Raw genomic sequence first — 26713 nt, 5'->3', positions numbered from 1 at the left:
GTGAGCATGATCTTCGATTTTGGGTCTTGCTCTTGATTTTGATTTTGGGTCTGGGGGTTTGATCTTGATCTGGGTTTTTTGTCGGTACCTCTGTATCGAAACCCCCATCTTTTTTTTTTTTTTGATTTTGGGGTTTGAGGTGTGGGTTTGGCACCTCTTTATCGAAACCCCCATCTTTTTTTTTTTTTTTTTTTGATTTTGGGGTTTGAGGTGTGGGTTTGGAGATGGTTAGTTGGTTACTGTGTTCCTGGAGTTCACCGGAGACGATGATCGGAAATTTCACCGGAGACGATGATCGGAGGGTTTGTCGGTGGAAAGGGTTCCCTCTACAAAAAAGATTTTATGTTTTCAATAGAAATTGAGGAAAAAACCATAAGAAAGACTAAAAAGAAGAAAGCGCCCTTATTTTAACGGAAGTATTTGACTGCGTTAAAAGAAGGGACCAGCTCTGGATGTTCTTGCAAACCACAATCGCTATATTGTAATTGTGAATAAAGGGACGAAAAGTGTTACAATCGCTATATTGTAATTAGAAGTTATTTTAAAAAATGTAAGAATGAATATTCATTTTCATATCAGTTATAATTGAAGATCAAGGTGTTGATATAATATTTCAAGATATGAACTAGATTAATTCTCATGAAAAATCAATTTATAGAATAAGATGAAATTAAAAGTGATAAAAATCCAGATTTATTATACACTACTCATGTTCATACAATTCTTACTTTTGACTCCTATTATCAAACGATGTTATTTGATATCATAGGTGATATGTATGCAAAATTTAACCATTTAAATGTCATAATATTACAGAAAAAGCATTTACTAGAAAGGAACATGTAAAAGAGTATCAGGGGGATGGCATACAAGTCAAGGTCAATCAGTCTGTCATCTATACCAACAGTGCCTCTCTGTGCTCAAACCGAATTTTGATCTCACCTTCTTCCACGGCTCTGCAAGCCATTCACCGTCGATCTGCAGGTCTCTTTACAAATGGGCTTTCAATTTCATCAGTTGCTTGATTTCAGACCTCCGATTTGAGATGCAGCCAAGCAGTTTCTCTGTACCACCACTTGCTCTCATTCCACTCGCTTTGAATCACGGAAATTTGAGTCCTGAAGGTTTCGAGATTTATAGGTTTTTGTTCTTAGGTTCGCTTCTGTTATCTCCAGGAGGAGGCAGCTGCGATAACGGTGGTGGTATGGATTTGTCAAAGGTTGGTGAGAAGTTTCTCAGTTCAGTACGCTCCGCGAGATCTCTCGGCTTTCTTCCTTCGACTTCCGATCGTACTGAGGTAATTGGAAGCTTACAGCTCTTGCTTAAACCAACTCATCACGTAATTATGTCTGCATCACTTGTTTGATACTGTAGTCTAAATTTATGTTATTCTAATGGAAGTAGTTTAAAGGCACAGATCATGGTCGTAAATGATTTCCGGTGAGAAACTATGGATTTTTGAAGTTTTTTGTATGCATAACTGGTAATTTTAACTCCATATCTTTTGTTAATGAACTTTTAAATTATACACACCTCACATATATAGTCCAAATAACTTGGTTATGCTCCATTTTGCTATTATAATACTATTATTTTATTTTGCCAAGTAGCTTAAAGCAGCATCTCTATGATAATAATTAGGTTTATTTTACTATATTGATGTTTTGGAGCTAAGGAGAGCGGGCATGGGTAACTAATAACCAGAACTTGTATATTTCATTAGCGAAACTTGTTGTAGTGGTTTTTCTTCATATTTTTTTTTTCTAGCCTGCATCCTTCGATAAGGGGTGCTAACTTCTTTTAAAATTAACTTCATACGCCAGACAGGCTTTGTAAATGGTCTTTCTCTGTTTGCAAAGAGGTTGTTTGTGGGACCTCAAAGAGTGATCTTGCCAATTGTTCGAAGGCTTGATTAGACGGGTCTTAATTTGTGTTTGAAAATCATCGCTTTGTGCTGTTCCCTTATGCATTGATGATTACTGATTCAAATTGCACCCCCACTTCAAGCGCACCACTGTATCGACTGAATCACTCTAAGGGTCTAATCGGTGATTGATTAAAAATCATAGTAAATTAACTGTAGAACTTTTTCATGGTTATTCGGATAAAGAGAATATCTATTTCCATTGGTGCCGATGGAGGAATTGAAATTCTTGGCACAAGTAGGATTGTCACTTTCAACTGAAAGTATTAGTCAAGGTACAAGGCTTCTGAACAACAATCAACTGATGTTGAATTTCTCAACTTGAATGAGGTGTGAATAAAACCTAAAGGGAGTACAAAGATAAGACTGTCTTGGTGGTTTGAACGAAAAAGAGAAAACTAAACAGGGTTTCCAGAGAGAAGCTTATCAACTGGTGCATCTGAGCTGAAGTGGTCAATGAGGTTCGAACCTGTCTTGTTCAAATGATAGGAGTTTCATAGATGGGCATGAAAGCTTAAATTAATCGCGTTTCAACTTAAAGTTGACGTGCTGTGTGATAAAGGAATAGAATGATCACCATCAGTCCCTTAATATTTTTGGATTGATTATAATGTATCAATCTCTGGATAAGTTCAAACAAATGGTATGTGATAATGCATATCCTATATCACAAGTCCTTATGTAATCTACCATACCATGCGTTCACACAAAAAGCAAACATCCATCGAGTCTGCATAATGATATTTTGCACAGAACCATAGACCCATTTGGCGCTTTGCAATTCAATGATTTTTTGGCTCTTAGGCCTCACGAGGAAGAGGATTTATTTTTGATACTCCAAGAACCTGCCAAGGTCTGAAACTATGGAAGAATTTATTACTTGAAAACTCTGTTAGTAATGCAAACTTGATTTAAGACAAGTTAGCATACCGGAAAAAGGCTCTGCAGAAGAATCAAAATGGAAAGAAGGAGAATAAGGTGAAGAAGAAAGGAGGGAGCTATAATTCCTATCCATGCGAAGATTTATTTCTGAATGCCCCACACGACGAAGGCCATAAACTTAACTCCCGAGATCGTAATCAACTTTGAAAGTAAAGGGTAGAGCCTATTCAGATTAGAAAGTACAAGCTACATTCCTGGATTTCCTTCAACTAGCTTGGATACACTTGTCGAGGTGTCATTCATTGTTGGTCTTGTTATTTTGCTTGAATTCTTCCTTGGTCTTAAATTGTTAAATTAAGGAGGCCAACTTGTAGGCATGTCTTTCTTCTATGAATCTCTTATCTTTCTTCTCACAGGAAGGTGCTATAAACTGATTCAAAACAGTCGGCTGTGAATTGTATTGAAAAGGAATTGAAATTCCACTGGCATTCGAGAGGCCAGGGACTCTCCCAGAGCTCCTGCTCGAGTTACAAGTTTTCAACAGAATGCCCCCAAAAACAAAGCTCCTACCCACTTTAACACACGTGGCCCATTATTCGAGGGAAAATACCAGAAGTACCCTTTCCCAAACAATTATTCTAATTCAGAAAAGTAAAACAACCAAAACTTCACCCACCTATATTCGTTACTTTCCCTTTCTCCTATAGGTGAAACGCAACGGAGGTTTACTAGAAGGTTAATGTATTTTCAGCACTGGTGTTGTCAATGTCTGTCGGGGGTTCTTATTTCCATGGAACTTCTTAATTTCTTTGTTCAATTGCTTCTTTTAGCAAGTAATCTGGAAAATAGTACCCACAATGCAGTTGAATAACGTTGCTGATTTAGTTTGTTGAGACAATTCCGGTACTGCTGTTCAATAGGATTTTGCTATATGATTCAAGTGTAAATTACTTGTCTTACAGGTTCCAGCACGGGCTGCAGCTGCAGCAACTATAGCTCGTGCACTTGCTTCAATCCCTCCACATCATAGACAAAATATCTCTTCAAGCTCTGAACAGCTGAGTTCTATATATGGAAGTGAACATCGTGATCAAGTACTGGAAGAGCTTGAGGAGGAATTTTATGAAGAGGTTTGACATTTATTAGATTTGTAAATGTATGTTTCAGGGTGGTCAAATACACATGCTGTACCATATTTTCAATGATACTATGTGAAATAATGCTATACAATTGAATCTTAAGACATATTTTACTAATTGCAGATAATTTTACACCTGAGAGTTCTGCTAGTATGGATGCCTTGTCTGACTTTGGTTGAACATCGACTTAGGATTTGAAGTTAACATGCATTGTATTGATATTTGCAACAACAACCTTTTAGGATCCTTATCTTCTTGCCTCTCATCTGCCTGAAGACATTACCACGAGGGATTTGTAGAAGGAGAAAGGGATTCACTAGTATAGTTCTATAGAACCCATGCTGCTAAGGGAGATAAGGTTTACAACTTACAAACTCATTTCCAGCATAAACCTGCTAAAGTTCCTTACAAGGACAAACATACTGCAGAGTTCATTAGTCACTAGTGCAAGGTGGATGACACTTTCTGCTAAAGCATTCTAAGTAGTAGAAACTCATATAGCACCTTCTTCCACATCCTAAAAAACATCCAATTGACTATCATACAATAAACTTTTCACAAGTTGAAGTTGGTTAAAAACTTGGAAGGTAAAAAGTCCTTGATATACCAAACTTAGTTAGCCAATCCATATCTTCTAATCTTGTATGGGTAACTTGTATAAGCATGTAGTTGTGTTCAAAAATCAAATTTCCTGCAACATGATGGTAGGAGTTCAACTGAAGCAACAATGAGATTGCTGAGCCATCTAGCACGGTCTTAAGTATTTTGCTAATCTTCTGTTATTTAGAATGTCAGGTATTCTTCAAATTAGTTATGATGTGAGTCTAGTTCTCTAGCATTCTTTTAGTTTCAAGTAACTTCTCTAGTCATGTTCAGTTTGATTTTTTTTTTCATTTTTCATCCTTCTTTGGACTTGTATTTGTTTCTAATGTAGACAAACTAGCTTGGGAGAGAAGTCCTGTCATTGTTGTATTTCTTCCTATTTTTCATACGTGTTCATTTACTTATTTGTCTATGTTCAGTTTTTAGGAGGGGCAGGGGGAGGATACCACTTTCAAATGCTTTATATAGTTATTTCTTATCTAAATAGCCTTGCATGTGAACTAGTTAATTATTCCAAGTTATATTGTGTTACTATTGCTAAAAGCTGCTGAAATTCTGTGAATAGGAGTTTGATCCTGTTCGACACGCCCTAGAGAATATTCCATCCGAAGAAAATGATCATGCATATTTTGAGAGGAAGGTAATTTGATCTGTTTCCTTTACGTAATTAAACCAGCCAAGGTTCTATTTATTGTTTGACAAACGAAATGTCAGTCATCTTTCATGGGTCTTTATGCTTGTCACCTGAATTGTGCTTTTGGTACTACTCTGGGTTTGGATGCATGTATTTTGTGCCTCTGACTGGCATGTAGGAATTCAATACCTGCACTCTCTCCCTTCCTCTTTCGTCTCTCAGTGTGCATCCTCACCATCGTTCATTTGACATGCTGCATGCATATGATATGCATTTGGAGTCTTTTGGATCTTTACCATATACATCTCCAGCCTGTTTTTATAGGCTATTCTTAGGTGACTACAACCAGATAAAGTAACTGGAAACTTTCTTGCCAAGTGTGAATTTTGGTTTATTACTTCCGCCCATGGTAGATTCATTTTCTAGTTTGACATGTTATTGCATTCACATTGTGGTAACATGCTGCTTAAGGAGTAGAAGAATATGCACTGGTTTTACACCAGCACATTGTGAGCACTCTTTAGGCTAGGAGAAGAGAAAGGGGATTGGTAGTTGGTTCAGATGCGAGTTCATTTTATACTTTGCCAAGTGTTTAGATTCAATAAAAATGTTTACATATGAATCTGCAATTTGTTGTTTATAGGCTTCTCTTAGATTATTACAACTGGATAAAGTAACAGAAAGTTTGTCTCGCCAAGTGATGGAGCACCACGAAGTAATGGGTAAGATTAATGCTATAATTTGTTCAAATTCTGCTGTGAGATATACAATGAATCTGATTTCTCGTATTCTTGTCTACCTACAAGCTAACATACACCACATTCAATCTTCCTCCAACATCTTGCAACTATTCAGCAGCAATAAGAACGACTTCAATATCTCTCTCTCTTTCTGAATTTAGGTGTATCCTGTTCACCATTGATGTAGCCATTTTTCTTGATTCTGTTTTGATGGTTAGCATGTATCATTGGCAACTGCATATATCTATGGTTGAATTAGTTGATGCTTATATGTAGGTTGTCACTTAATTGTAAATGGTTACTGAATGGTTCTTTGAGAAGAGCTGGCTGATTCTGCTTCTTCTCAATAGGCCAATCTCAAAATGACAGAGAAGATGAGATGATATAACAACTGGAAGCTTCTAGGCTAGCTTTAGAGATTTTAGATTCCAAATTTCCCTAAAAATGTGCAATACCTAGACACTGAAAATAGTTCACGTCACTTAAGATTACTACATAGTTAGTCTCTTCCAGGTGATGTATATGTTATCTTTACCCCATTTGTGTTACATAAAGAAAATTTGGCATTACAATCTTTTAATGATGAGTTTTTTTTGTTTGTCCCATGTCATTTTGCACTGTGATGAAGCTTGTTTACATTGGCATTATATACACAAATATCTATTCTTTAAGGAATTGGCACATAACCCTTTAGACATCAACATCCATTGTGATAGCATTTTTGTATGTACTGATAGGGGTTGCCATAATTCTGAGCCTTCATGTGCATTCCAATCACTAAGTTTCATAGACTACCATTCCCTACCTAACAATGCAAAAATTAGTGGCAAAAAGCTGCAGCTTAGGTAAGGATCTTTGTATTATCAGGTTATGAGGAAATCATATTTTACTCCTTGAGAACACAGCGGCCTTTAAAAGGCCCATCATGATAGAAGCTATCATCTTGATCTTCTTTCTGTCTTGATTACATCATTGGTTATAATTTATGGCCCACTCATCGGTCATTTCACATCATGAAAGAAGCATCTTATATATGGTTAAGTAGGCAGTATTCCTTAATCCGGTGCTACGGTATAGTTCTCTCTGTCTCTGTCTTCATGTATGTGGTTCATACTGGTCGTATCTTTGTCAAAGTGATACTTGTTACCAATGTTCCTTTGCTTGCATATACTTCAGTTCCTTGTTCTTGTGGTTGAACTTGTATTGCAGTGGCCCTTCTTTCAGTTCCTATCTGTATCTTTAGCAGTTTCTGACCTAGCATCTGATAAAAAGTGGATTTTTTAGACGGTGATGAAGCGGTAATATTTATTTTCATTCAGTGAAAGGAATGGATTTGGTAGGCGAGCTGGAGAAAGACTTGAAGATTGCAAATGTCATTTGCATGGTAAGCCGGTGATGGCGTTTGTGTTTGTCTGCCTAAGCCTGATTTTGTCAAACCATAAACCTAAGGTAGCTAGAATTAGTCTAGCTATATAAACTAAAATGATTAAGGCAGGTTTGTTTTTGCTCAGAACTCATTAGCATGTTTATTTTGTATGAATAGAATGGACGAAGACACCTCACTTCTTCAAGGAATGAAGTATCGAGGGACCTTATTGTTAACACAAGTTCTAGAAGGAAACAAACTCTTCTGGTATTATCCATCCTCTGGGACCCTTTACAGCATTACTTCTTGTCAGACTAATTAGCTTATACATGTTGTGTATTCGTGATAGGCCTTGTCAACGTAATATACTTGAAACAACTTGTATGTTTCTAGGAATGTCTCTAGTATGTACTGCATGATATGAAATAGTTGTGGAGTTCTCAAATTAGAAGCCTTTTGGTTGGTTCAAATCAGTTTCTACTTAAAAGGTTCCTTTGAATCTGGCTTTTATTGTATACCTTACTTTGGTCATAATCTGGACAAAGGTGTCCTGTAATGCATTAACCTTTGAAGTGGATTTTCTTTTGTAGAAAACAGATGTAGGATACATAAGTGAAGTCAACATTGAGAAGAAAAACTGAAAACAAAAAAATCGAATGAATGTTATTATCCTTTACCATTCGAAGCCTTCTTTCTTCATCTGATAGAATTCTGTCGTCACCTTAGTTATTCAGATGATTAGATATTACATTGGCGCAGATCCTTTCAAATTAGCACATGAAATGTAACAAAATTAGTTTAGATTCAAGGCTATGAGTTTGAGGTAGGCGTGGCTTTCTGTGAGAAGGTCTATGCTTTGGTGGGAATAATCTGAATTCTATTTACTTTGCTTCATATGTCCAAGTGTGAAGACATCACATGTTGAAGAATTGAAGTTTGTTACATGAGTTGGGTTTGAGAATGTGATATTTGATTCTAATTGCATTTGCTTCCACATGATGGAATCTTTTATGATGACTAACCATATATTTACATCTCACAAAAAATATCAAATAAATATGCAGGAAGTGCTTCTAGTTTTGAAAGAGCTTCGTCGTGCAAAGCACATGCAAATAGAACTTGAAACCCATGTTAATGAAGATAATTTCTTTAAGGTGCACTCCTTTTTTCTGGAATTTCTTTGTGTTATGGCAATTTAGCCAATTTTTGTGGTTGATCTAAGAGATTATCCATCCTGTTATGATATCTCAATTCAAGACTGCGGCTTTATGCTGGACTGGTTCCTTGTACAGGCATTCCAGGTCCTGTCCGAGTATCTTCAACTTCTGGATAGCTTATCTGAGCTTTCAGCTATACAAGAGATGAGCCGTGGTGTGGAGGTAAGAAATTAATATGGCATAGCTGTTGAACTTGGGAGAGAAAAACCTTCCAACTGGATTAAGGCGAAATGGTGGCTTGTGCACCTGTAGAGGTGCCTGGTTGCAGATGTCATGAATAAATTAAAAGTTGAAAAGATCACTCTGTTCAGAACTAAGTTTCCTACTAAAGAGGATAACAAACTTTTCTCTTATATGAATCGGTTTTAAATAATTGTAGCCAAAAGGTTAGATGTCTGACTCGTGAGCAAAATGTAGGCACTCCTCGATATGCTACCTTCCTGAAGGGGTGCATTTTCCTTAAAAAAGGCATAGTCTGGAAGTAAAGTCATTCCACAAATAAGTGATTGCATGTTTAAACTACTATTCAGTATCAGAAGGCAAAAAATTAAAATAAAATCCAAGCGAACATGCATTCACCATTGTGCTCAGGAAAGAGAAAGAAAGTCATCATGACATTACTCAGATATGTTTCCATGGGGTGTGGTATAAAATTCATTAGCTCAACAGTTTTTTGCAGTTTCTTTATGCTGGATTAGAGGCTATTAAAAAAATAGAATGCATTGCTAAAAAAGTTCCATTCTCTGGTGATTGTTGAACTGGACTTAACAAAGAAGTTTGAATGCATACTTGATTTTATCTTATAAGTGGCTAATTCTCTGAAGAGTTCTGCTAAGAATTTGGTTACAGCTACTTAGACACATAGATGGCTCTTGTTGCACAGATTTCAAGGATGGTTTGATCTCTTGTTGAAGTCAAAAGCGCATACTCGTCCAGTTCTTTCTTAAGCAGCTTGGTTTTGCTGTAGGTTTGCTCATTGATGCACTAGGGACACTATTTAATTTGTTCAAGTAGTTGGAATGAGCTAAACATCCATGGGTAGTATAGTTAATTATGATCTTATTTTATTTTTTCTTATAATGGTTGTTGTAATTATCTTTAGTGTTGCTAGCATATGATAGCCTTACCTCTACCCTATCGGTTCAGCTAAATTATCCTTGTTTTCTTCCTTAGCTGGAATTATACTTGTATAATTTCCTTCAACTGTTCTTTGTTTTGGTGTAGTAGTACATCACTCTATTCTGATATAGGCAATACTCACATTGCAGATTTGGCTGGGAAAAGCTCTACAGAAGCTGGATTCACTTCTATTGGGAGTGTGCCAAGATTTCAAAGAAACTAGCTTTTTGACTGTGAGTACATTGAACTGTTGCTTCCATGATGCCAGAGTCAGATACATACGAGAAATACATAATTTGGTTATATCTTATACTTAGGGTTTCATAATTTTGGCACTGATTGGCCTGCTTTGGATTCTCATTTATTCCTGTGAGAATATGTAGAACCTCATTCAATCTCCAAAACGAGGAGAGAAGGGAGGTTCCAACATATATAGAGGGGAGTTTGCCCAAGTCTAGCCAATGTGGGACTCTAACACGCCCCCTCCAACTGGTGCTAGATGGGCAAAGATGTCCTAGAGTGTTGAAAGGGGTTAGGCGGGTAAAGATGTCCTAGAGTGCCGAGTCCCGGGCAAAGATGTCCCAAATGGTAGAACTTGGCTCTGATATCACGTGAGAATATGTAGAACCTCAGTTTAATCTCCAAAAAAGCCCTTGAGGAGAGAAGGGGGGGGGGGGGAGAGTTCCAACATATATAGAGGGGAGTTTGTCCAAGTCTAGGCGATGTGGGACTCTTGACAATTCCCATTTTGATTAATGAAGGATTCACATTTTTGACTCTCATACTCTTCATGGTTTCGGAGTCATTACTCTAGGTACAAACGCAAGACCCAAAAGACCATGACAATGGCATTCTTCGGCCTGTCAAGGAAACTGCTAACCCTCTTTTTTCGGCTTACGCTCGCTCCACTGTCTTCTTAATTTTCACCCTCTCATACAATCCTCTTGTTGTCGCCATCTTTACAATTTGACTTAATTTTATGATTTGACCAGCTTGACTCCAATAGATTACATGCCACATGTTTTTTTTTGACTGTACCACTAGGACCATTATATAATTGTTATTCTATATTTACTTACACTTGGTAAAAACCAAATATTATCCCTCAATAGTTGCATATTGATGCTTTTATTTGTTCTGATTAGGTTTTTGCAAAATATAGTTACATGTCTAACATATATCTTCAACTTTCAAAATTCTGTAATGCTGATATGTGGATTAGTCACGTGTTGGACTGTTGGTATCCAAGACCCTTATCTTTGCTACATAGTTCAGAAGTATCAACTTCAACATGATTGCATAGTTTGGTAGCTTGTGAAGTCATTCAGATCAAAGAACCCACTTATCCATAGAAAGAGGGAGATACGATGAAAAATCACTCAACTGTAAAAGGAGAGAAGGGGAGCTATCTAATTTGTTTGTGGACATGCACCAACTTACTGTCTTACTGTGAACGGACTGGCCATATTCTCAAAATAAGAGTCTCTAGCAGTCAGCTGTATCACATCTCTTATTCTGTTATACAATCATTTTGTAATAAATGTGGAGGAGTATTGCTTAGGAAGAAGGGAATTGGGTGAAAATTAGCAGCATTGCTTCTCTTATATTTATATACAGGACATCATTTTATAATAAATGTAAGGAAGTATTGTTTAGGAAGAAAGGAATTGGGTGGGAGAACGTTATGAGTTTGTAAATAATGATGGTTTTTCTGGGGGTGGCTTGCTTCTGGCTCGAGCTTTGGAGATTAGGATGTAGTGGGTAAAGATTTGACAGCATCTGGCCCAATCCTGAAACTGTAGGGTAATTGCTGTATCACACTGTCATATGATTCCCATTATCAACATTCAACAGTTAGTTTCTCCTTCTCAGCCATTACCGAACTTCAGGAAGTTTCTACAATGATACTAGAGAGAATCTCCACATCACCATTAGCAGAAAAAACGCTTAATTTTTTAGAGAGATTCTGTGTAATCGAATCTGCATGATTAATTGGAATTTAGGATTGCAGTAACATGGGCTAATAAATTTTCAGGTCTCGTAGTCTTTCTAGGAAAGTACTCCATTCGTTCCAAAGTAAATGTCCACAATGAAAAAGGCACACGGTTTTAGAAATGTGTAATTGTTACACTTCTTAATTAACTAAATGACAATTTTACCCTCAATAATACAGGTAGTAATGAATTTCTTCATCTCATAATTAAGGGTAGAATTGGAAAGTAAGCACTTACTTTTGAAAGTGGACACTTTTTCCGGGACAAACTAAAATAGAAATGTGGACCATTTTGGGACGGACGAAGTATTACTGTAATCCTGTATAATTGTTAATTATTATAGGGATAATTGATATCATTTTGTTCCTTACTTTTTTACTCCTTTTTCTTTTCTGTGCTTACTTTTTGCTAGTCTTTGTTCCTTACCCTTTTGCTCACACTTTTGCACTAGCCGGGGGTCTTCATGGAAGCAACCATTCTACTCTTTGGGGTAGATGACAGGTCTGTGTACATCCCACCCCTGATACCCTACTTTCAAGTAATACGGAGTCGGTTTTGTTTGGTTTAATATGGTAATGATGATCACCTTTCCTTTTCATTTAGCAAAGTATTTGTTCTTCGATTATAATATTTCACAATACATATATCCTGCTTTTTTGGAGGTAAATCTGCATATTCTGCATAGGAAACCCATTTTAGTGATTGACTTTATAGTGGTCACTTCATTAAGCTCTGCTTCAGTTTATCATAACAATTCTGCCTTCCAATTTAAATCTAGCTTATGAAAATTGGTTCAGTTAATTTTTTGGAGGATCAGTTCAATTATTAATTGTAATTATACTTGATATGCCTTTTCTCTTGTCTTTCTTAAGCAATATGAAACTCTTTACCATCCTTGCAGGTCGTTGATGCTTATGCATTGATTGGTGATGTTTCTGGTCTTGCTGAAAAGATACAAAGCTTCTTTATGCAGGAGGTCATATCTGGAACCCATGCAGTCCTTAAGAGCATTGTGCTAGAGGTATATCTTTTTACCAGTAACTTCAAATCATACCTTATCAGTTACTAGAGTAAAAGAGGATGAAGAGAACATGACATTTGAAAGGGCGTCCATACATGATTGGAAGGGCATCCTTTTCAACAAAAACTACCCCCCGTCCCAAAAATGCAACATTTGACTTGACATATAGTTCAAGGGAAGTCTTTTGACAAGTAGTCAATACCTAAAATATTCCTTAAATTTACAAAATTAAGAAAATTCTTGGACCAAAATCACTCTCACCAATATCTTGTAACAATTGCTAATGGGAAAATAAGTGCATTTTGATTGGAATCTTCCAGGAAAGGAAATGTTGTGTTTTTTGGGACAACCCAAAATAGTAAGTGTTACATTCTTTTGGGATGGAGGGAGTATGTGTTTTATGATTGTATAAATGTACAAGTAATTTCTTGTTTACGCATTTGTAAGATCCTACAGAGCATTGATTTGTCTATAAAATGTTGATCTGCTGAAATTCCCAAAGCTTCATCTGACGATATTGGCGAGATGTATTTTGGAACTGTAGAGAGCACTAGACTTTATATATAATATACATTGCCTGTTGTACTACTTAAACTCATATATGCTCTTAGGTGAGTGAGACACCTTTAATTTCTGGCATCATGTAGTGGTTGCTTTGTTGATTCAAATCAATACCTTATGGTACCTTTTACTAGTGTACTTGACATTGAAATACTAACAATACCATCTTTCAGTTTTAAGCCAACCACTTATTGTTTAATAGCAATAGCTATCTATCCCTTTGTTGATTTAAAATTCTATGACTAACTGAATGTGGCAGGATCTAGAAGCTGCTGAAATGCAAAGCACCAGGTACAATTTTTTGTATTTTCATCAATATTTGTTCTCCCTAGAACTTTTAATTGTTCTTAATTTGTCTTTATTTAATATCTCAGGCTTACATACAGTGATCTTTGCACTCGGATACCTGAATCTAAGTACAGGCAGTGTTTGTTGGAGACTCTAGCTGTCCTCTTCAAGTTGATGTGCTCGTATTACACAATTATGAGTTTCCATTCAGAGTATAAGGTGAATTCATGTTTACTATCTGTCGTTTTATTGATCTATCTTAAACTAAAGAATCATATTACTCTTATCTTAGTGAAGGACCAGACTGTATTTGATGCATCACTGTGCCTGGTGGTTGTGGGTGGTTGATAGGCTGGCATGTGCAGCCAATTCTTGTCTCATATCTCTCTCGTGTGTTTATTCTTGGCTTCCCTTTTGTTACTTATTTGTGCCTTTGAAGAACTTCTCATCTTCAAAACTCTCTCTTTCTCCCTTCTCCCTCCCTATGGTGTTTATGTGTGCATTGCCATGTGCAGCCTATTTCTAGAAACACAAGACTCTGCAGTTCTTTGTAGATAAGTTGTTGCTCAGACATGGTTCTATCTTCGGTTCATCTGTTCTGGAATGTTCCAGGTGGTCTGTATATCTGCATTAGCAATGTATTTAATGCAAATAATTGCTCTGTTGCTGTTGTGTAACAACCAGCTGTCTTTTTTGAGTCATGCATCTTGCTGCCAAGGTTGGCTCATGGCTCAATTCTGATCTCTCTTTATCTGAGACTTAAAAAGGACAGTAGCCAACCTAAGCAGGTCTTAGGAGACTCGGTGAACTCGTGATTACATTAGCTGTGGAGACCCCCCTTGTACTAAGACTACAGAATGTTCTTGTGAATTATGGCCAATACCGGGTATATAAGCAGTGATTTCAATCCAGAGGTTAATCGTACTCTGGCAACTTTACGGAAGACAGAGTTTGGTTTTTTTTGGGGTGATAGTGGAAAAATTGACAGATAAGTCACCCTTACTACCACTCTACAGAACCGTACATGAGATTTTCACCTCATACGGCTCCTCGTTCATATTGGTGATTTTTGTTGCTTCCATTTCCTGTTGTCTTCATAATATAACCTTCACGCATGGTATGGTCATGTGTGTAGGTTACATGTTTTCTATAGGATTTCACATAGGGAACTTTTATGTTGCATGGGTTTAGTAGATGTCACCAAGGGAGCATATATGTAACATCGTCTTGATTCTTTAAGCAAAAATACATGGTAAATCTCTGCCTTTATGATTAGAGATTTCAGCTGCTTATGGCAAATCATATCAATCTATTACATGCTTCATGGAACAATTTTAGTGCCTCATAACTCTTGTACCAAGATGAGATATTTATTTTTGAGGTAAGAGACAGCAAGTGGAACCCAATTCCAGCAGGCATAACTAGTTTAACAAATTAACTAGCATCTGATCGAGCCTGAACATCTATAGTTGCTTGGCTAGTTCAATTGTTGCAGTCCATGCCTCTGTGACAGGACGAGGACAAAGATAGTTTAATCAAGACTTTTAGAAGTTGGGGCATGAGCAGGCTTAAATGGCCTTTGTGTGGTTTTGGCATTGTTAATCTGGTCACAAAACATTTTTAGCTAAGATCGTCTGGCAGTAACTGCATATCTACTGACCTCATTAAATTATTTCTATTGATCATGTGATATGATCCTTTCAAGTTGTTAGATCTTCATTTCTTTGAACTTCTTTGTGGTTCAGATACAAATTATGTCAGTGCTTATCTAGTATCGGATTGTATTGGTCAAATGATCCTCTGACCTCTAGTTCCTGTTATAAGTCTGGGTTTTTGTACAACATATGCTTTTCCATTACAAGTCAATAGCTTATAATGCTTCTCTAGGAGGCATAATGTTTACTAATTAGAATTGGTTCTTCAATATCTTTGTCAGGTTCCAATGGGCCAAGTATCACATGAGGTGCAGAAACAAGCTGACGAAACAGGATCTTCCAAGAATGTTCAACAAGCTGGTTCATTATCACAATATTCTTGTAGTTCCGAGGTGGATGTTGGTTTTCCCTCTCAATCCTTCCAACGAGAGCCCAATTTAGCTTCAATGGAGGAACCTTTGACATCTGCTATCATATTCTCTGATGAAAGTGGAACTGGCAGCTTTATCCCTCATGATCCGTCTGGTTCAGAATCAAGGGATGATGGGGGTGGAGCTTCAAGCAGTGGATCCCCATGGTTTCAGCTGCGAAATGATGCCACAGTATTTGTTTCAGAGACATTACAGAGAGGTCGCAATTATCTTTGGCAACTTGCAACAAGCCGTGTGTCAGTATTGCTCTCATCTGCTGCAGTATCTTCTGCTAGCATCCACCAGTTTTTAAAAATATATGAAGATCTCAATATCTTCATCTTGGCTGGGGAAGCTTTTTGTGGGGCTGAAGCAGTTGAGTTTAGGCAGAAAGTGAAAGCTTTTTGTGAAAACTATTATATTGCTTTTCACAGACAAAATATACATGTGAGTTGGCTTATGGAGTATTATATTTGTGCTAATAAATTTACTGAAACATCATTGTAACCTGTCAGTGAAAAGAAGGAAAAAAACAGAAAGTACTAAAGCTGTTGCATGATATGGATATTAAAATTCTACTTATTAGTTTGTGCAAACTCAATGATCTTGTCATCATTATTATGTGCATTAGTTTGTTACCTCTACAGCCTTTCATCCCTCAGATGCGTGAGAGACTCTGACAGACTTTGGAAGCCTAGGCTGAAGCGAGTGGGTCAATTGATATCCCAAAACACATTTAATCTAAAGGAGGTTACTCATGGATTTGTTAGGGTTGGATTGGATACCTAGACCTCTGATAGGAGTTCTCTTGGAGACATAGGACTAGGGTAGTAGATTTAAAAAGGGACATGTAGATAGTGTGCATAAGAAGTTGGTAGTTAGGAAGGGCGAGGGTAGGACGGGAGGGTTAGGGAGCCGTCAGTTATGGTATCAGAGGCCTGCAGAGATGGAGGGTTATGTGTCCTTTCTTACTTCTGTTACGTTTTCTTTGTGTCCTTTTCTGTCTTTTCATCTTTTTCTGCTGCATAATATGTGCTAGTCTTAATACGTGTCTTTTCCTTTTTGCTCACATTTTGGCACTAGTGTGAGGTCTTCACTGAAACAACCGCCCTACCCTTCGTGGTAGAGGTTGCGTACATCCACCCCTCCTAGACCCTACTCTCGAATGGAATATACTAGGTTTTTTTGGTTTGGTTTTTGGGATCGAACACTTAGACCACTATAGATCTGAAGGAATGTTCATGTTTTTGGTTGGTAATTATGCACTTCACTAGTTACCTTCTTAGTGAAATCCACAATCTTGAGTTTAGCATCAATTTTTCTGTCTCTACTATGCTCGCATGTCATTAGATGATGTATTTGCCAGGCTGTGATGAAGACTTTAATATTTATAACATCGGACTTCCATATTGCATTTAGTTTGCTAGAAAACATTTAATAAGATCATTTCATCTTTCAGGCCCTTAAAATGGTTTTGGAAAGAGAGAGTTGGTCCATGCTGTCACCAGAGACAATTCAGGTAGTGAGTTTTGCGGGTCTTGTTGGTGATGGAGCTGCATTGATAAGTCAAACTGCTACCTCCTCCACTCGAAATTCCCACAAGTCAGCTGATTTGATGAAAACTGGCCCTAAGCAAGGTGTATTCTTCCATTGGATTAGAAGTGGGAATCCATTTTGTTCACGATATGATTCAAAATGTGATGGTTCCCCTTTGCATGGTGTGTCGGCAGTCTCCGAAGAACCCAACGGAAAAATCAATGGGGCATCTCACAGAAATAATTCTTCACATAATAGTGATGCAAATCATAGTAATGGTCATGCTGATGCTTCAGAAGATGAAAACGAAGATCTTCTTGCAGATTTTATTGATGAGGATAGTCAACTACCTACCCGTAACTTTAAGCCCAAACATTCAAGCAATCACTCGTTACCTTGGAGCTCTGAAGATACAAGAGCGCACACAGGATCATCAATTTGTGTCCTAAGGTGAACAATTTCTCCAGACTCTTGACTTATAAGTGTCTTGAGTGTAATGAACTGAACATAATGTATATGCAAATAGGTTGATGGATAAATATGCAAGGCTAATGCAAAGATTAGAGATAATCAATGTCGAGTTATTTAAGGTATGTTCCTATAGATGTCATCTTCTTCATGCTTTCTGGTTTCTGTCTTTGTGATTTACTCATTCTACCATAGGTTGTTTTTGCCTTTACAGTACTTTGTCTAAATGAGTCTAATTCTTACAGGGGATATGCCAGTTGTTTGGGATCTTTTTCTATTTTATTTTTGAAAGCTTTGGTCATCAGAACACCAATCCTAGTGGAAAAGGGAATAACGAGGCTCTTACTTGTGAGTTCTTTTGGCTCCCATTTCTATATTTGGGGTCCCCTTTGGTCATATTTTCTTTTCTCCATAGAACCAAATATTAAGTAGAAAATATAATTTGTGCTTGATTTAGTTTCCTTCTCTTCTCTTTCACCAAATTTGTTATATTTTGTTATTTCTTTCCATTCAGCTTCTGTGCTTATGATTTATTTGCCTTCTTGGTATATGGTTTTATTTTGTTTGGTACTCAGATAGGCTGAAAACAGCCTTATCCAGAATATTTCAAGATTGCAGTCAATGGATAACGTCATCATCTTCTTCAGACAATTTCTTTCCACACGCACCTTTGAACATGCCATTTTCTCACATGGACATCACACCCACTAGTCCACCCAGTGCAAATTCTAGTCATATACCTGGCACCTCTTTTGGACTCAAGGTAATCTACCATGCTGTGAATGCTAGATCCCTTCTCATTTTCTAACCATGTTTTTCTGTTGATGGGAACTTATCATTTTGTAATGGCCGCATATAGGAAATAACTAATAATATGACATTGGTGCCTTCTTGGAGATTATACGGTTATCATATTTGTCTGTTGTTGTATTGATTCGAGTCAGTTATAGACAAATACATGGGGATATATGACCTCTGGGTACCCTTAGGTAGTGGCTTTTGAATTTTCTGTGAGGTCTTGGGAATGTGACTTTCTAAAAGTCAAAGGTTCAAAGATTTGTGTTGATAATTTCCCATCTAGGAATATGGAGCAAAGCCAAGCACAGGATGGAAACATGAGAGTCTATTATTGAAATTGCTATATTGAAGATGAGAGAGATAGAGGGAGGGATGACTGCATTTATATATGCCACTGGGACAAAGGAACAAATAAATTGTGTTTACAAATTTATCACATGGTTGGTTTTTCTGCAAGCACCAAATGCCTAACCTTATATATATTGGTTCCACATGTTTTTTACTTTAACAAAAGGAAACGTTTCACCCCTTTGTTTATCCCATGATCGAATGTATTCCATATCATAAACAGCTGAGAGCAGATATTGGGTCAATTATTTGACCAACCACGAAGCTTCATCTCCATTGAGGATGGTTCCATGACTTGCAATCTCACTTTTTGGCCGTTTTATATAATGCATGTCAAAGAATGGAGACTTAATCATAAATGAACTGCTGCAATCTGAATAACGAGTTTTTCTCCAGTTTTTTCCTTAACACAACTTGTAGTCAAACATTTTGTAGAACTTCTGAAGGATCAGGAATAGTCATTTTTAAACCATCCGGTATATAATACGAGAACATTAAATTTTCAGTAGCCAACTTTAAGTCATGAGACATCAAATTTTAGTGTCTGCTGATCTAACCATATTGAGACCTTTCATGCAATTGAGCATAACCTGTATGATTGGACCATCAACTGGGATCATGTATAATGATAATATGGTCTTTCTGTTATTAATTATAAATCGGAAACCTTATACAATGCTTTAACTGCTGCTTGCTTAGTAGAAAATATATATGAATCGAATCTGGATTATTTATTCAAGCAAATTTAATTTCATAATTTGGTGATGCTGCAGGAAAGATGTGCAGGAGCTGACACCATATCTCTTGTTGCCCACTTAATGTATAAATTTAAGGCTCATCTTCAATCAATACTTCTGACCAATAATGCAACAGTGCTTGAAGAATTTTATTTGCATGTGGTATGCTTCAGTCACCATTCTCTATGTGAATCCAAAATTGAGATGATGTATTTGTTTTTAATTATACAAAGCTGTCGTTCTTTTCAACTCAAGGTTAAAATGGTGAAGTATAAAAGATTAGTTGCAATGCGAAGAAAATTATATGCATGGCTGAAACATCTTTACTCGCCAAGTAGCATAGGAGGACTCTATTTAGATGAAACCAGAATTCTAATGCTGCTATCTTAATATTTCTACTCCAAAACCAGTGATTTTCCCTATGTTATATTTTAATGGATGTGTCCACTTTTATGTGGATCATTAAGGCACACCATCCTCCCTAACGTGCATGTATGATAAGTTGTTCCACATAGTGCTGGACAGGAGTATTTGCCGTTCCAATTCCTTTTTGTGCAATGGACCTAAATGTGAAATTTAAAGATGTTGTGGAATTCTTACCACACTAAGGTGAAAAAATACATTCCAGAGTCCCTCGTACTAATTGCCACATTGAAGGAGAAATAAACCTGAAAACATAAGAATTCTCTTCAACCTTTTGACTTCTAAATAGGACATCCTTTAGGATGGGTGGAAGTAACCAGATTTTTCTAGACGACCCAATTGTTTATTGATAGAAAAAACATTTTGCAGTCTCTGTGTAAAGTCGGAGGACCAGTGTCCAAACTGTATTGAGACATACACTCTGGATGTTGGGGCCGCCCAAAGTGCAGGTCTTAAAAGCACAATTTAAGCAACTGCCAAATTATAGTTTACAGCCTCTTGTTTGTTAGAATTAAGTATGGATTGCCTCCATTAGGTTCATTTTTTTTTGGAATACTCCAGTTGTATGTAAACCTGATGGAGAAAATTTTGACCTTTTAACAGGTGGATTCGGTGCCAGATCTCACAGAGCAAATACATAGAACGACAGCAAAGTTACTTTTTCATATTAGTGGGTAAAACATGAAAAATTCTCTTCTGTTCATTTTATTTATATTATTTTCTTTGCTTTGTAAATCAATTGGAGGCAGTTGTCTTGTTTACAAGACAATAAGACAAACTTAATCCCGTGCTCATCCAGAAAAAAATGATGATTTCTTAATAATTTATGTGCATAATGTTCTTATGTGCTGTCATTGTTGCAAATCTTAAATGTCATTCAAGCTTTGTGGAAATTAGTTTTCTAATAGCACTAGTGCACATGCTAGATGTTAGTCTATCATCCATGCCGTCTTTATGCCAGATCTGTTTCTTATGTTGTTCTGGTTGCGGTAGAATACCTCTGCATATGGGGAGTGCTAGTGTGTGTGTGGATATTAAAGCACTAGTATAATCCTGTGTGTTTCACCTGGACTTGTTGGCAGGTATGCGGATCGAATTGCCAGTGCTAAATGGGAAGTTAAAGAGCTTGGAATGGAACATAATGGGTATACATGTTTTGCATAGTTGATATTTCTTGATTTCAATACTTGGTATAAGATATTTATACAAATTATATATTAATAGGCAATATGTCAAGTCTTCTCCAGGTGATTTTTTGTTTCTTCTCAGCCCTAATATACCTGAATAAAATCATAAGCTAAACACATAATAAAGGGATGGAAAAAAGGCACTGCGCCATGGACCAGGAGCGCTACATTGAACCCAATTAAGCATCTTGAAAAGGTGACACCTCTTGGTGAACCATTACTAGATACTGATAAACAAACTAGGGAACTGAAATTGGTATTCTTTTAGAACATTTCACTAGGATTTCAAGGGTTCTTATCCACCAAAGTCTTCAGATTTCTGACGATATACGTTCATGATGATATGTTTCAGAGAAAGAGTTGTTTCCATTGACAAGTCAACATACCTATTATATATCATTTAATCATCCTTGTCATGAAATTAGGTCCACGTAAACTCCATAAAACTCTAAACTCCTGATGAGGAACAACACAAATGAGTCAATAAATAATAGTTCAAACTTCACTCTGGACTAAATTTAAATCACAAATACGGACGACAATGATGGTGATTCCTATCAGCAAGTCTGCTAGGAAAGGAAGGGGACATCCCTACTAGGTTTGCATTTTGCTTTCTGATTGCTGCCCACTTGGGTAGTGACCATGATCAAATGGTATGCAAGTGTGCTTTTGCGATACAAACCAATGAAAGAACAAAGGAAAGAGCAAACATGGTAGCACATAGAGTGATAGAGCAGATAGAAATATATAGCCCAAGATCACCCTAGGATAAAGCATGAGCTACTTTTAATATGACAAGTAACTTCTCTTTGAACTTCTTGAAATTACTGAATTATATTCTACCAAACTCCTCTTTATCTTGGCAAATGTCTTGTTATTGTATTTCATACTAAGGGGCTGTTTACCAAATGCTTTCCAGCTAAGCGCTTACCTTCAATAATCGCCATCCTCATTTACCTTATTGGGTAGCATTCTCAACGATCAAAATGGATTGTTGGTAGGCGTTTTTTACCTGGTGAACGCTTACTGGGTAAGAGTCTTCTCCCTCACTTAGCGGGTAAGCTAATTGGTCCTTGCTATGCCTCTTACTGGGTAATATTCTTGGTCCTTGCCATGTCCACCCGTTAAGGCAATTGGCACCCAGTAAGCGTTTACCCGATAACCGTTTTGTAAACGGCCCCTAAGCTCAGTATCAGCTTAGAAATATGAAACTAGTTATCAGCTTAGAAATATGAAACTAGTCATTTATCTTCATTAAGAAACTTGAGTAGTGCGCTACTCAGGTGAATCAACATGAAGATTTTTCTAATTTGGGCGTTCTTCCTATTTAAACATTTTACTTGATCTTGTAGGTTGATTAGTCTTTTTTGTCAAAATCTGCTGTTCCCATTAGACCTACTGATCCTTCGCTTATAGCAAGTTTGACAACCTATACTTGATAGGACTAATATTTTTGTGGTTAATAGGTATGTTGACCTGTTATTGGGAGAATTTAAGCACTACAAAACAAGGCTCGCTCATGGAGGTATTCGGACGGAGGTAATGGCTGGAGCCTCGTATTTTGTATTGTATATTGTGCGGATACTTGAAATATCTATGTTGAAGTTGTCAGTGTGTTGTTATCTTCTCTGCTAAAGAATATAGTATTCGTGAAAGAGTTTTGAGCTCCTCTCATCCTTTCTAATGTTCATGAATCAGTTTTAAGCTGCAAAATATAATACGCTGTTCAGAACAACTAAACTTATACCCCTTCAGTCCCTTGTCTTGAAATAGATGCAACATTAAGTGTTTGACCATTAATCAAATATCCGAAGTACTTCATTCAAGATCACAATGCAAAAACAACGAGGATCGCTTTAGGAAGCTAGCCCTAAAGTGTTGCTTTTACTAATAAAGATACTTTACACCCTAAACTACAAAGGCATGGAAATAGCATAACCCTCGGAACAACATAAAAACTTAAATACTAAGCAGTGACAAAGTAGAGGTTTCATGTAAACCAAAGTCAAACGCTATCGATAACATGTGAAGTGGCCTAAAGGGTAAAATTTTAATTGAAATTAGCAGAAATGTTGGGAGTTATTTTGGGGCTGAGGGAGTACATGCAAACAACAAACTGCATCTTTCTATAAAAGGGAAATGCCATTATTTAAAGACTATTCTTGTTAACCAGGTTCAAGATCTCCTAATAGAGTACGGACTTGAAACTATTTCTGAAACTCTCATCGAAGGACTCTCAAGAGTGAAACGGTGTTCTGATGAGGGTCGAGCCCTAATGTTATTGGATCTTCAGGTTTTTCTTAAACTATGACGGTATCAATAAAGCTTCAGTATTTTCTATCTATGGTGTGTCAGAAGATTGAGTGTTTCTATTATCATTTCAGGTTTTGATCAATGGCCTTCAGCATTTTGTCACGATTAATGTTAAGCCAAAATTATACGCAGTCGAAACTTTTATTAAGGTAAGCAAGGGATGATTTGGTTCAAAAGTCTATATTTCAAACTTAACTCGCTACTTCACTTCATTAAATTCCATTATGATGGGAATTAACTGGTGATACTCCATCTGTCCTACTGCTTTTACAGGCATATTACCTTCCAGAAACTGAATATGTACATTGGGCACGTGCTCATCCGGTAACATATTCTGGCTCAAAACTATTTACTTCATCATTGAGTTTCTTTTATCTACTTCAAAACTTTTTAGTCACATAAGGTCAGGTTCAGGGAAAAACCACAAAAAACGAAAAACCAAGGAACACTCTAGCTGACATGGACGGACCCAATGTAGATACGGTGGACCGTGCCACTGTATTGTCCATCCATCGTAGTGTAAAAAATTCTAGGGTCTTGAAAAGTGTCACCGTATTAATTTGTTGTGTGCCATCATATATATTTTGAAACTACAATGAGAACACAAGTTTTCATTGGTAAAGTTGGTTGGAAGGCTTTTCTTTCACCCCAAACCCGAGTTTGAATCTTGTTAGTGTCATTTTCTTAGTTTTTAACTTTTAACTTTAGATCTATTATGTCCCTGAAGAAAATTTGAAATAAAAGACTTGAACACAAGACCTCAAATATGAAAATCAATGAACTAACCAACAAACCAATGATGATTTGGTAATAAATATCCCTATATTTGTTTCTTATAGTCAAATGGTGCCACCGTTTAAAAAAAATTATGCGTCCCTATTCTAGCTACCATTCATCTCTACAATATGCATATGTGCATACAAGTAATTTGTAAGTAATCTTTCCAGTATGCACATGTGCATACAAGTAATTTGTAAGTAATCTTTCCAGTATGCACATGTGCATAAGAAACCAGGCTACATCTTCAATTACTTGTATGCATATGTACATACCGTACATATGAATGTTATTAAAGTGTTCCTCAGTTTTTTGTTTTTTGAGGGGTTTTCTCTTGAACCTCCCTCTAGTCACATAATTCTTCAATTCATACGATTTTATATCAGAATGCCAGTTATCATACCTGCATCTACGCCCATGTGACATGAACTCTAGGATAGACTACTTTTTTTTTCAAGTAGCCATCACTAAGGACTAGAGGGTCAGATATCACAGGTGCAAACTCAACCTTCGGCCAAAAAGAGAATTACAAAACCGACCCCTCTACAACGTGTTTGTTGCATGTATCTTCTGATATGAGAAAAAGCTAAAAAAATCAAGAAATGCATGTGAAAAGAGTACCGTAAGAGTCTTGTTGTATTAGTTTTACATGCATACATTATAACTTGAGCTTATTTATTCGATCAAGCATAGGAAAGAAGTAAAGAAGCATCCGATTTAATATTGTTTACGTTATGCAATCCTGAAAATGGTGTTGCAGGAATACACGAAAAGCCAAATGGCGGGGCTGATCAACCTCGTGGCTACAATGAAAGGTTGGAAAAGGAAGACCAGATTGGAAGTTTTGGAAAAGATAGAGTCAGGAGGCTTGTAGTTGTAGCTAGCTTTCAAATGTTTTGGTTTTCTTATGTTGTGGTATCATGTGTGTAAATGTTTTAATATAAACAGCTTCCCTGTTAAGGGTTTGCTGAATTGTGATTTTAAGATATCTGTAAATGATGTTCAAAATGGATTACAGTAACCTTTTCATGATTCAAATAATTATAAATCATTTTTCTCCGTAGTTGCTGTAAACTCGGAGCAATACACAGCTTTCATTGAACTAGGTACATGTTTTGACTTTTGTAAGAGTCAATTTTAGAGTGTTTATTATATGCACATTTGTTTATATCAAAGTGAAAAATAAAGTATATTAAAAATGTAAAAAGTAAGTCTAGATGTTCCATTATGTTGTTGCTAGCAAATACCACTATTTTTGGTTTTGGCTCTTCCAAATCATTCCCGTAGGAGATCCGGATGCATTTTGAGGCTATTTTGATTACGGATAAGATTGAACACAAAATAGTCAAAAAATTGGATTTTATGTAAAATAGTAGTCAATACCCGTTAAAAAAATGGAGAACAAGAATCTCGAAAAGGGTTGCAAGAGCTAAAAGAATTACAAAGTATACTCAATGATTATACATGGTAAGACGGACATTACCATAATATCAATGGTTAAGATTTTCCTGCAATGACTGATTAGTTCATAAACCGAACAAGATTTACCTACAATGGCTAGCGATTTCGAAAATGAGGCAAGATTCTTTGTGGTTATTTTATGTAAAACCTGAAAAAAATGGTTATTTTATGTTTAACCCACCGAATGACTATTTTTAACGATTAACCCTAATTAAAATTATTAAATGTTTTTTTAGAAATGACCAAATTAAAGAAGATTTGAGCAAAATGTTGATTCATATATATGGAACGTACCCCTAGAAACCACATATGAGAAAACATCTTAGATTTGACTAAACGGTTGAGGCTAGCGAATAGGCTCAAGTCCGAGTCTCTTAGAATTCAAACTTGAGCCAATTGTGTACTTGAGAGCCTATTGTTTGTTGAGAAAGGACCAAAATGCCCCTCTCCTAACGGATTCAGTTAATATTCGTTAGTTGCAAGGACCGAAACGTTCCGAAAATGCAAACTCTAGAGGCTAATTTGGAATTAAAAAAACTCTAAGAACTAAATCCAAGACAAAATTAAAACCATAAGTAACAAATCCATAATTTACTTTAAATTTTAACTTAGAACACATATTCGTTATACTTTTTCTTCACACTCCATGACATTCTTCTTTTAAGTTGTCATTCTTGGTTTCTTCTTTCCTTCTATCCTTCTATCATCCTTTATATGGTTGTCATGGGCGACCTGCTGATGTTACCCACCATGTCCAAGTCCAATGACATACACACACACACACACACACCACCTAACCCTAATTTCTTTTTTGATGACACGATTCATCAATGTGTGTAGATCACCCTCCTTTGCACCTGCAGAAAACCTAAGATATCTCTTGTTGGCCAATTTTCTCCATTGTTCAGTTGCTGTCACCGGTTCATGAATGCTCCATGCAAATGCAAAAGAACAATGAATACTGCTGAAATTAGGAGTAAAAAAAAGTAATTAATGGGTTTATTTGGGAGAAGTGAAAACGGGTGTATATATGGAATGATTAAGGCAATTCTTTTTATATCATAATCAAGTTAAATTGTGTATTTAGAATATAGAAAGTAAGGGGCTGTTTA

At 36.6% G+C, this 26713-nt stretch overlaps 1 protein-coding gene across 5 annotated transcripts; it reads left to right on the top strand.

The window, feature by feature from the left end:
• The first annotated feature begins 862 nt into the window (after nt 1–862).
• LOC112501784 (syndetin-like) lies at nt 863–25224 on the top strand. Of its 5 annotated transcripts, XM_025105521.1 has the most exons (26): nt 863–1066; nt 1176–1297; nt 3769–3936; nt 5114–5188; nt 5826–5904; nt 7242–7306; nt 7466–7555; nt 8353–8442; nt 8581–8667; nt 9774–9857; nt 12520–12639; nt 13460–13491; nt 13575–13707; nt 15425–16000; nt 17013–17539; nt 17616–17679; nt 17803–17905; nt 18133–18320; nt 19477–19602; nt 20467–20537; nt 20946–21008; nt 22517–22589; nt 23224–23343; nt 23435–23512; nt 23637–23687; nt 24901–25224. In XM_025105521.1, the coding sequence occupies exons 2-26, from the start codon at nt 1205–1207 to the stop codon at nt 25012–25014; spliced, it is 3270 nt and encodes a 1089-aa protein (XP_024961289.1). In that variant the 5' UTR covers nt 863–1066; nt 1176–1204; the 3' UTR covers nt 25015–25224. The 5 variants fall into 5 exon arrangements, with proteins under 5 accessions (XP_024961289.1, XP_024961284.1, XP_024961276.1 ...); XM_025105516.1 differs by having other exon boundaries at nt 863–1297; nt 7263–7306; XM_025105508.1 differs by having other exon boundaries at nt 863–1297.
• The last annotated feature ends 1489 nt before the right edge of the window (nt 25225–26713 follow it).

The sequence above is a fragment of the Cynara cardunculus genome (genome assembly GCF_001531365.2).
Source record: "Cynara cardunculus var. scolymus isolate 2C chromosome LG 1, CcrdV1, whole genome shotgun sequence".
Taxonomy (NCBI): domain Eukaryota; kingdom Viridiplantae; phylum Streptophyta; class Magnoliopsida; order Asterales; family Asteraceae; genus Cynara; species Cynara cardunculus.
Note: the sequence above shows the minus strand (reverse complement) of the source record. Positions and strands in the feature narration are given on the sequence as shown.

Bases quoted from the DNA above. Each gene is read 5' to 3' on its own strand.
- LOC112501784 (XM_025105508.1), top strand. From the start codon at position 1,046: ATGCAGCCAAGCAGTTTCTCTGTACCACCACTTGCTCTCATTCCACTC. The intron at 7,556-8,352 runs GTATTATCCATC...ATAAATATGCAG, and splicing joins GAAGGAAACAAACTCTTCTG to GAAGTGCTTCTAGTTTTGAA. The intron at 21,009-22,516 runs GTATACATGTTT...TGTGGTTAATAG, and splicing joins CTTGGAATGGAACATAATGG to GTATGTTGACCTGTTATTGG.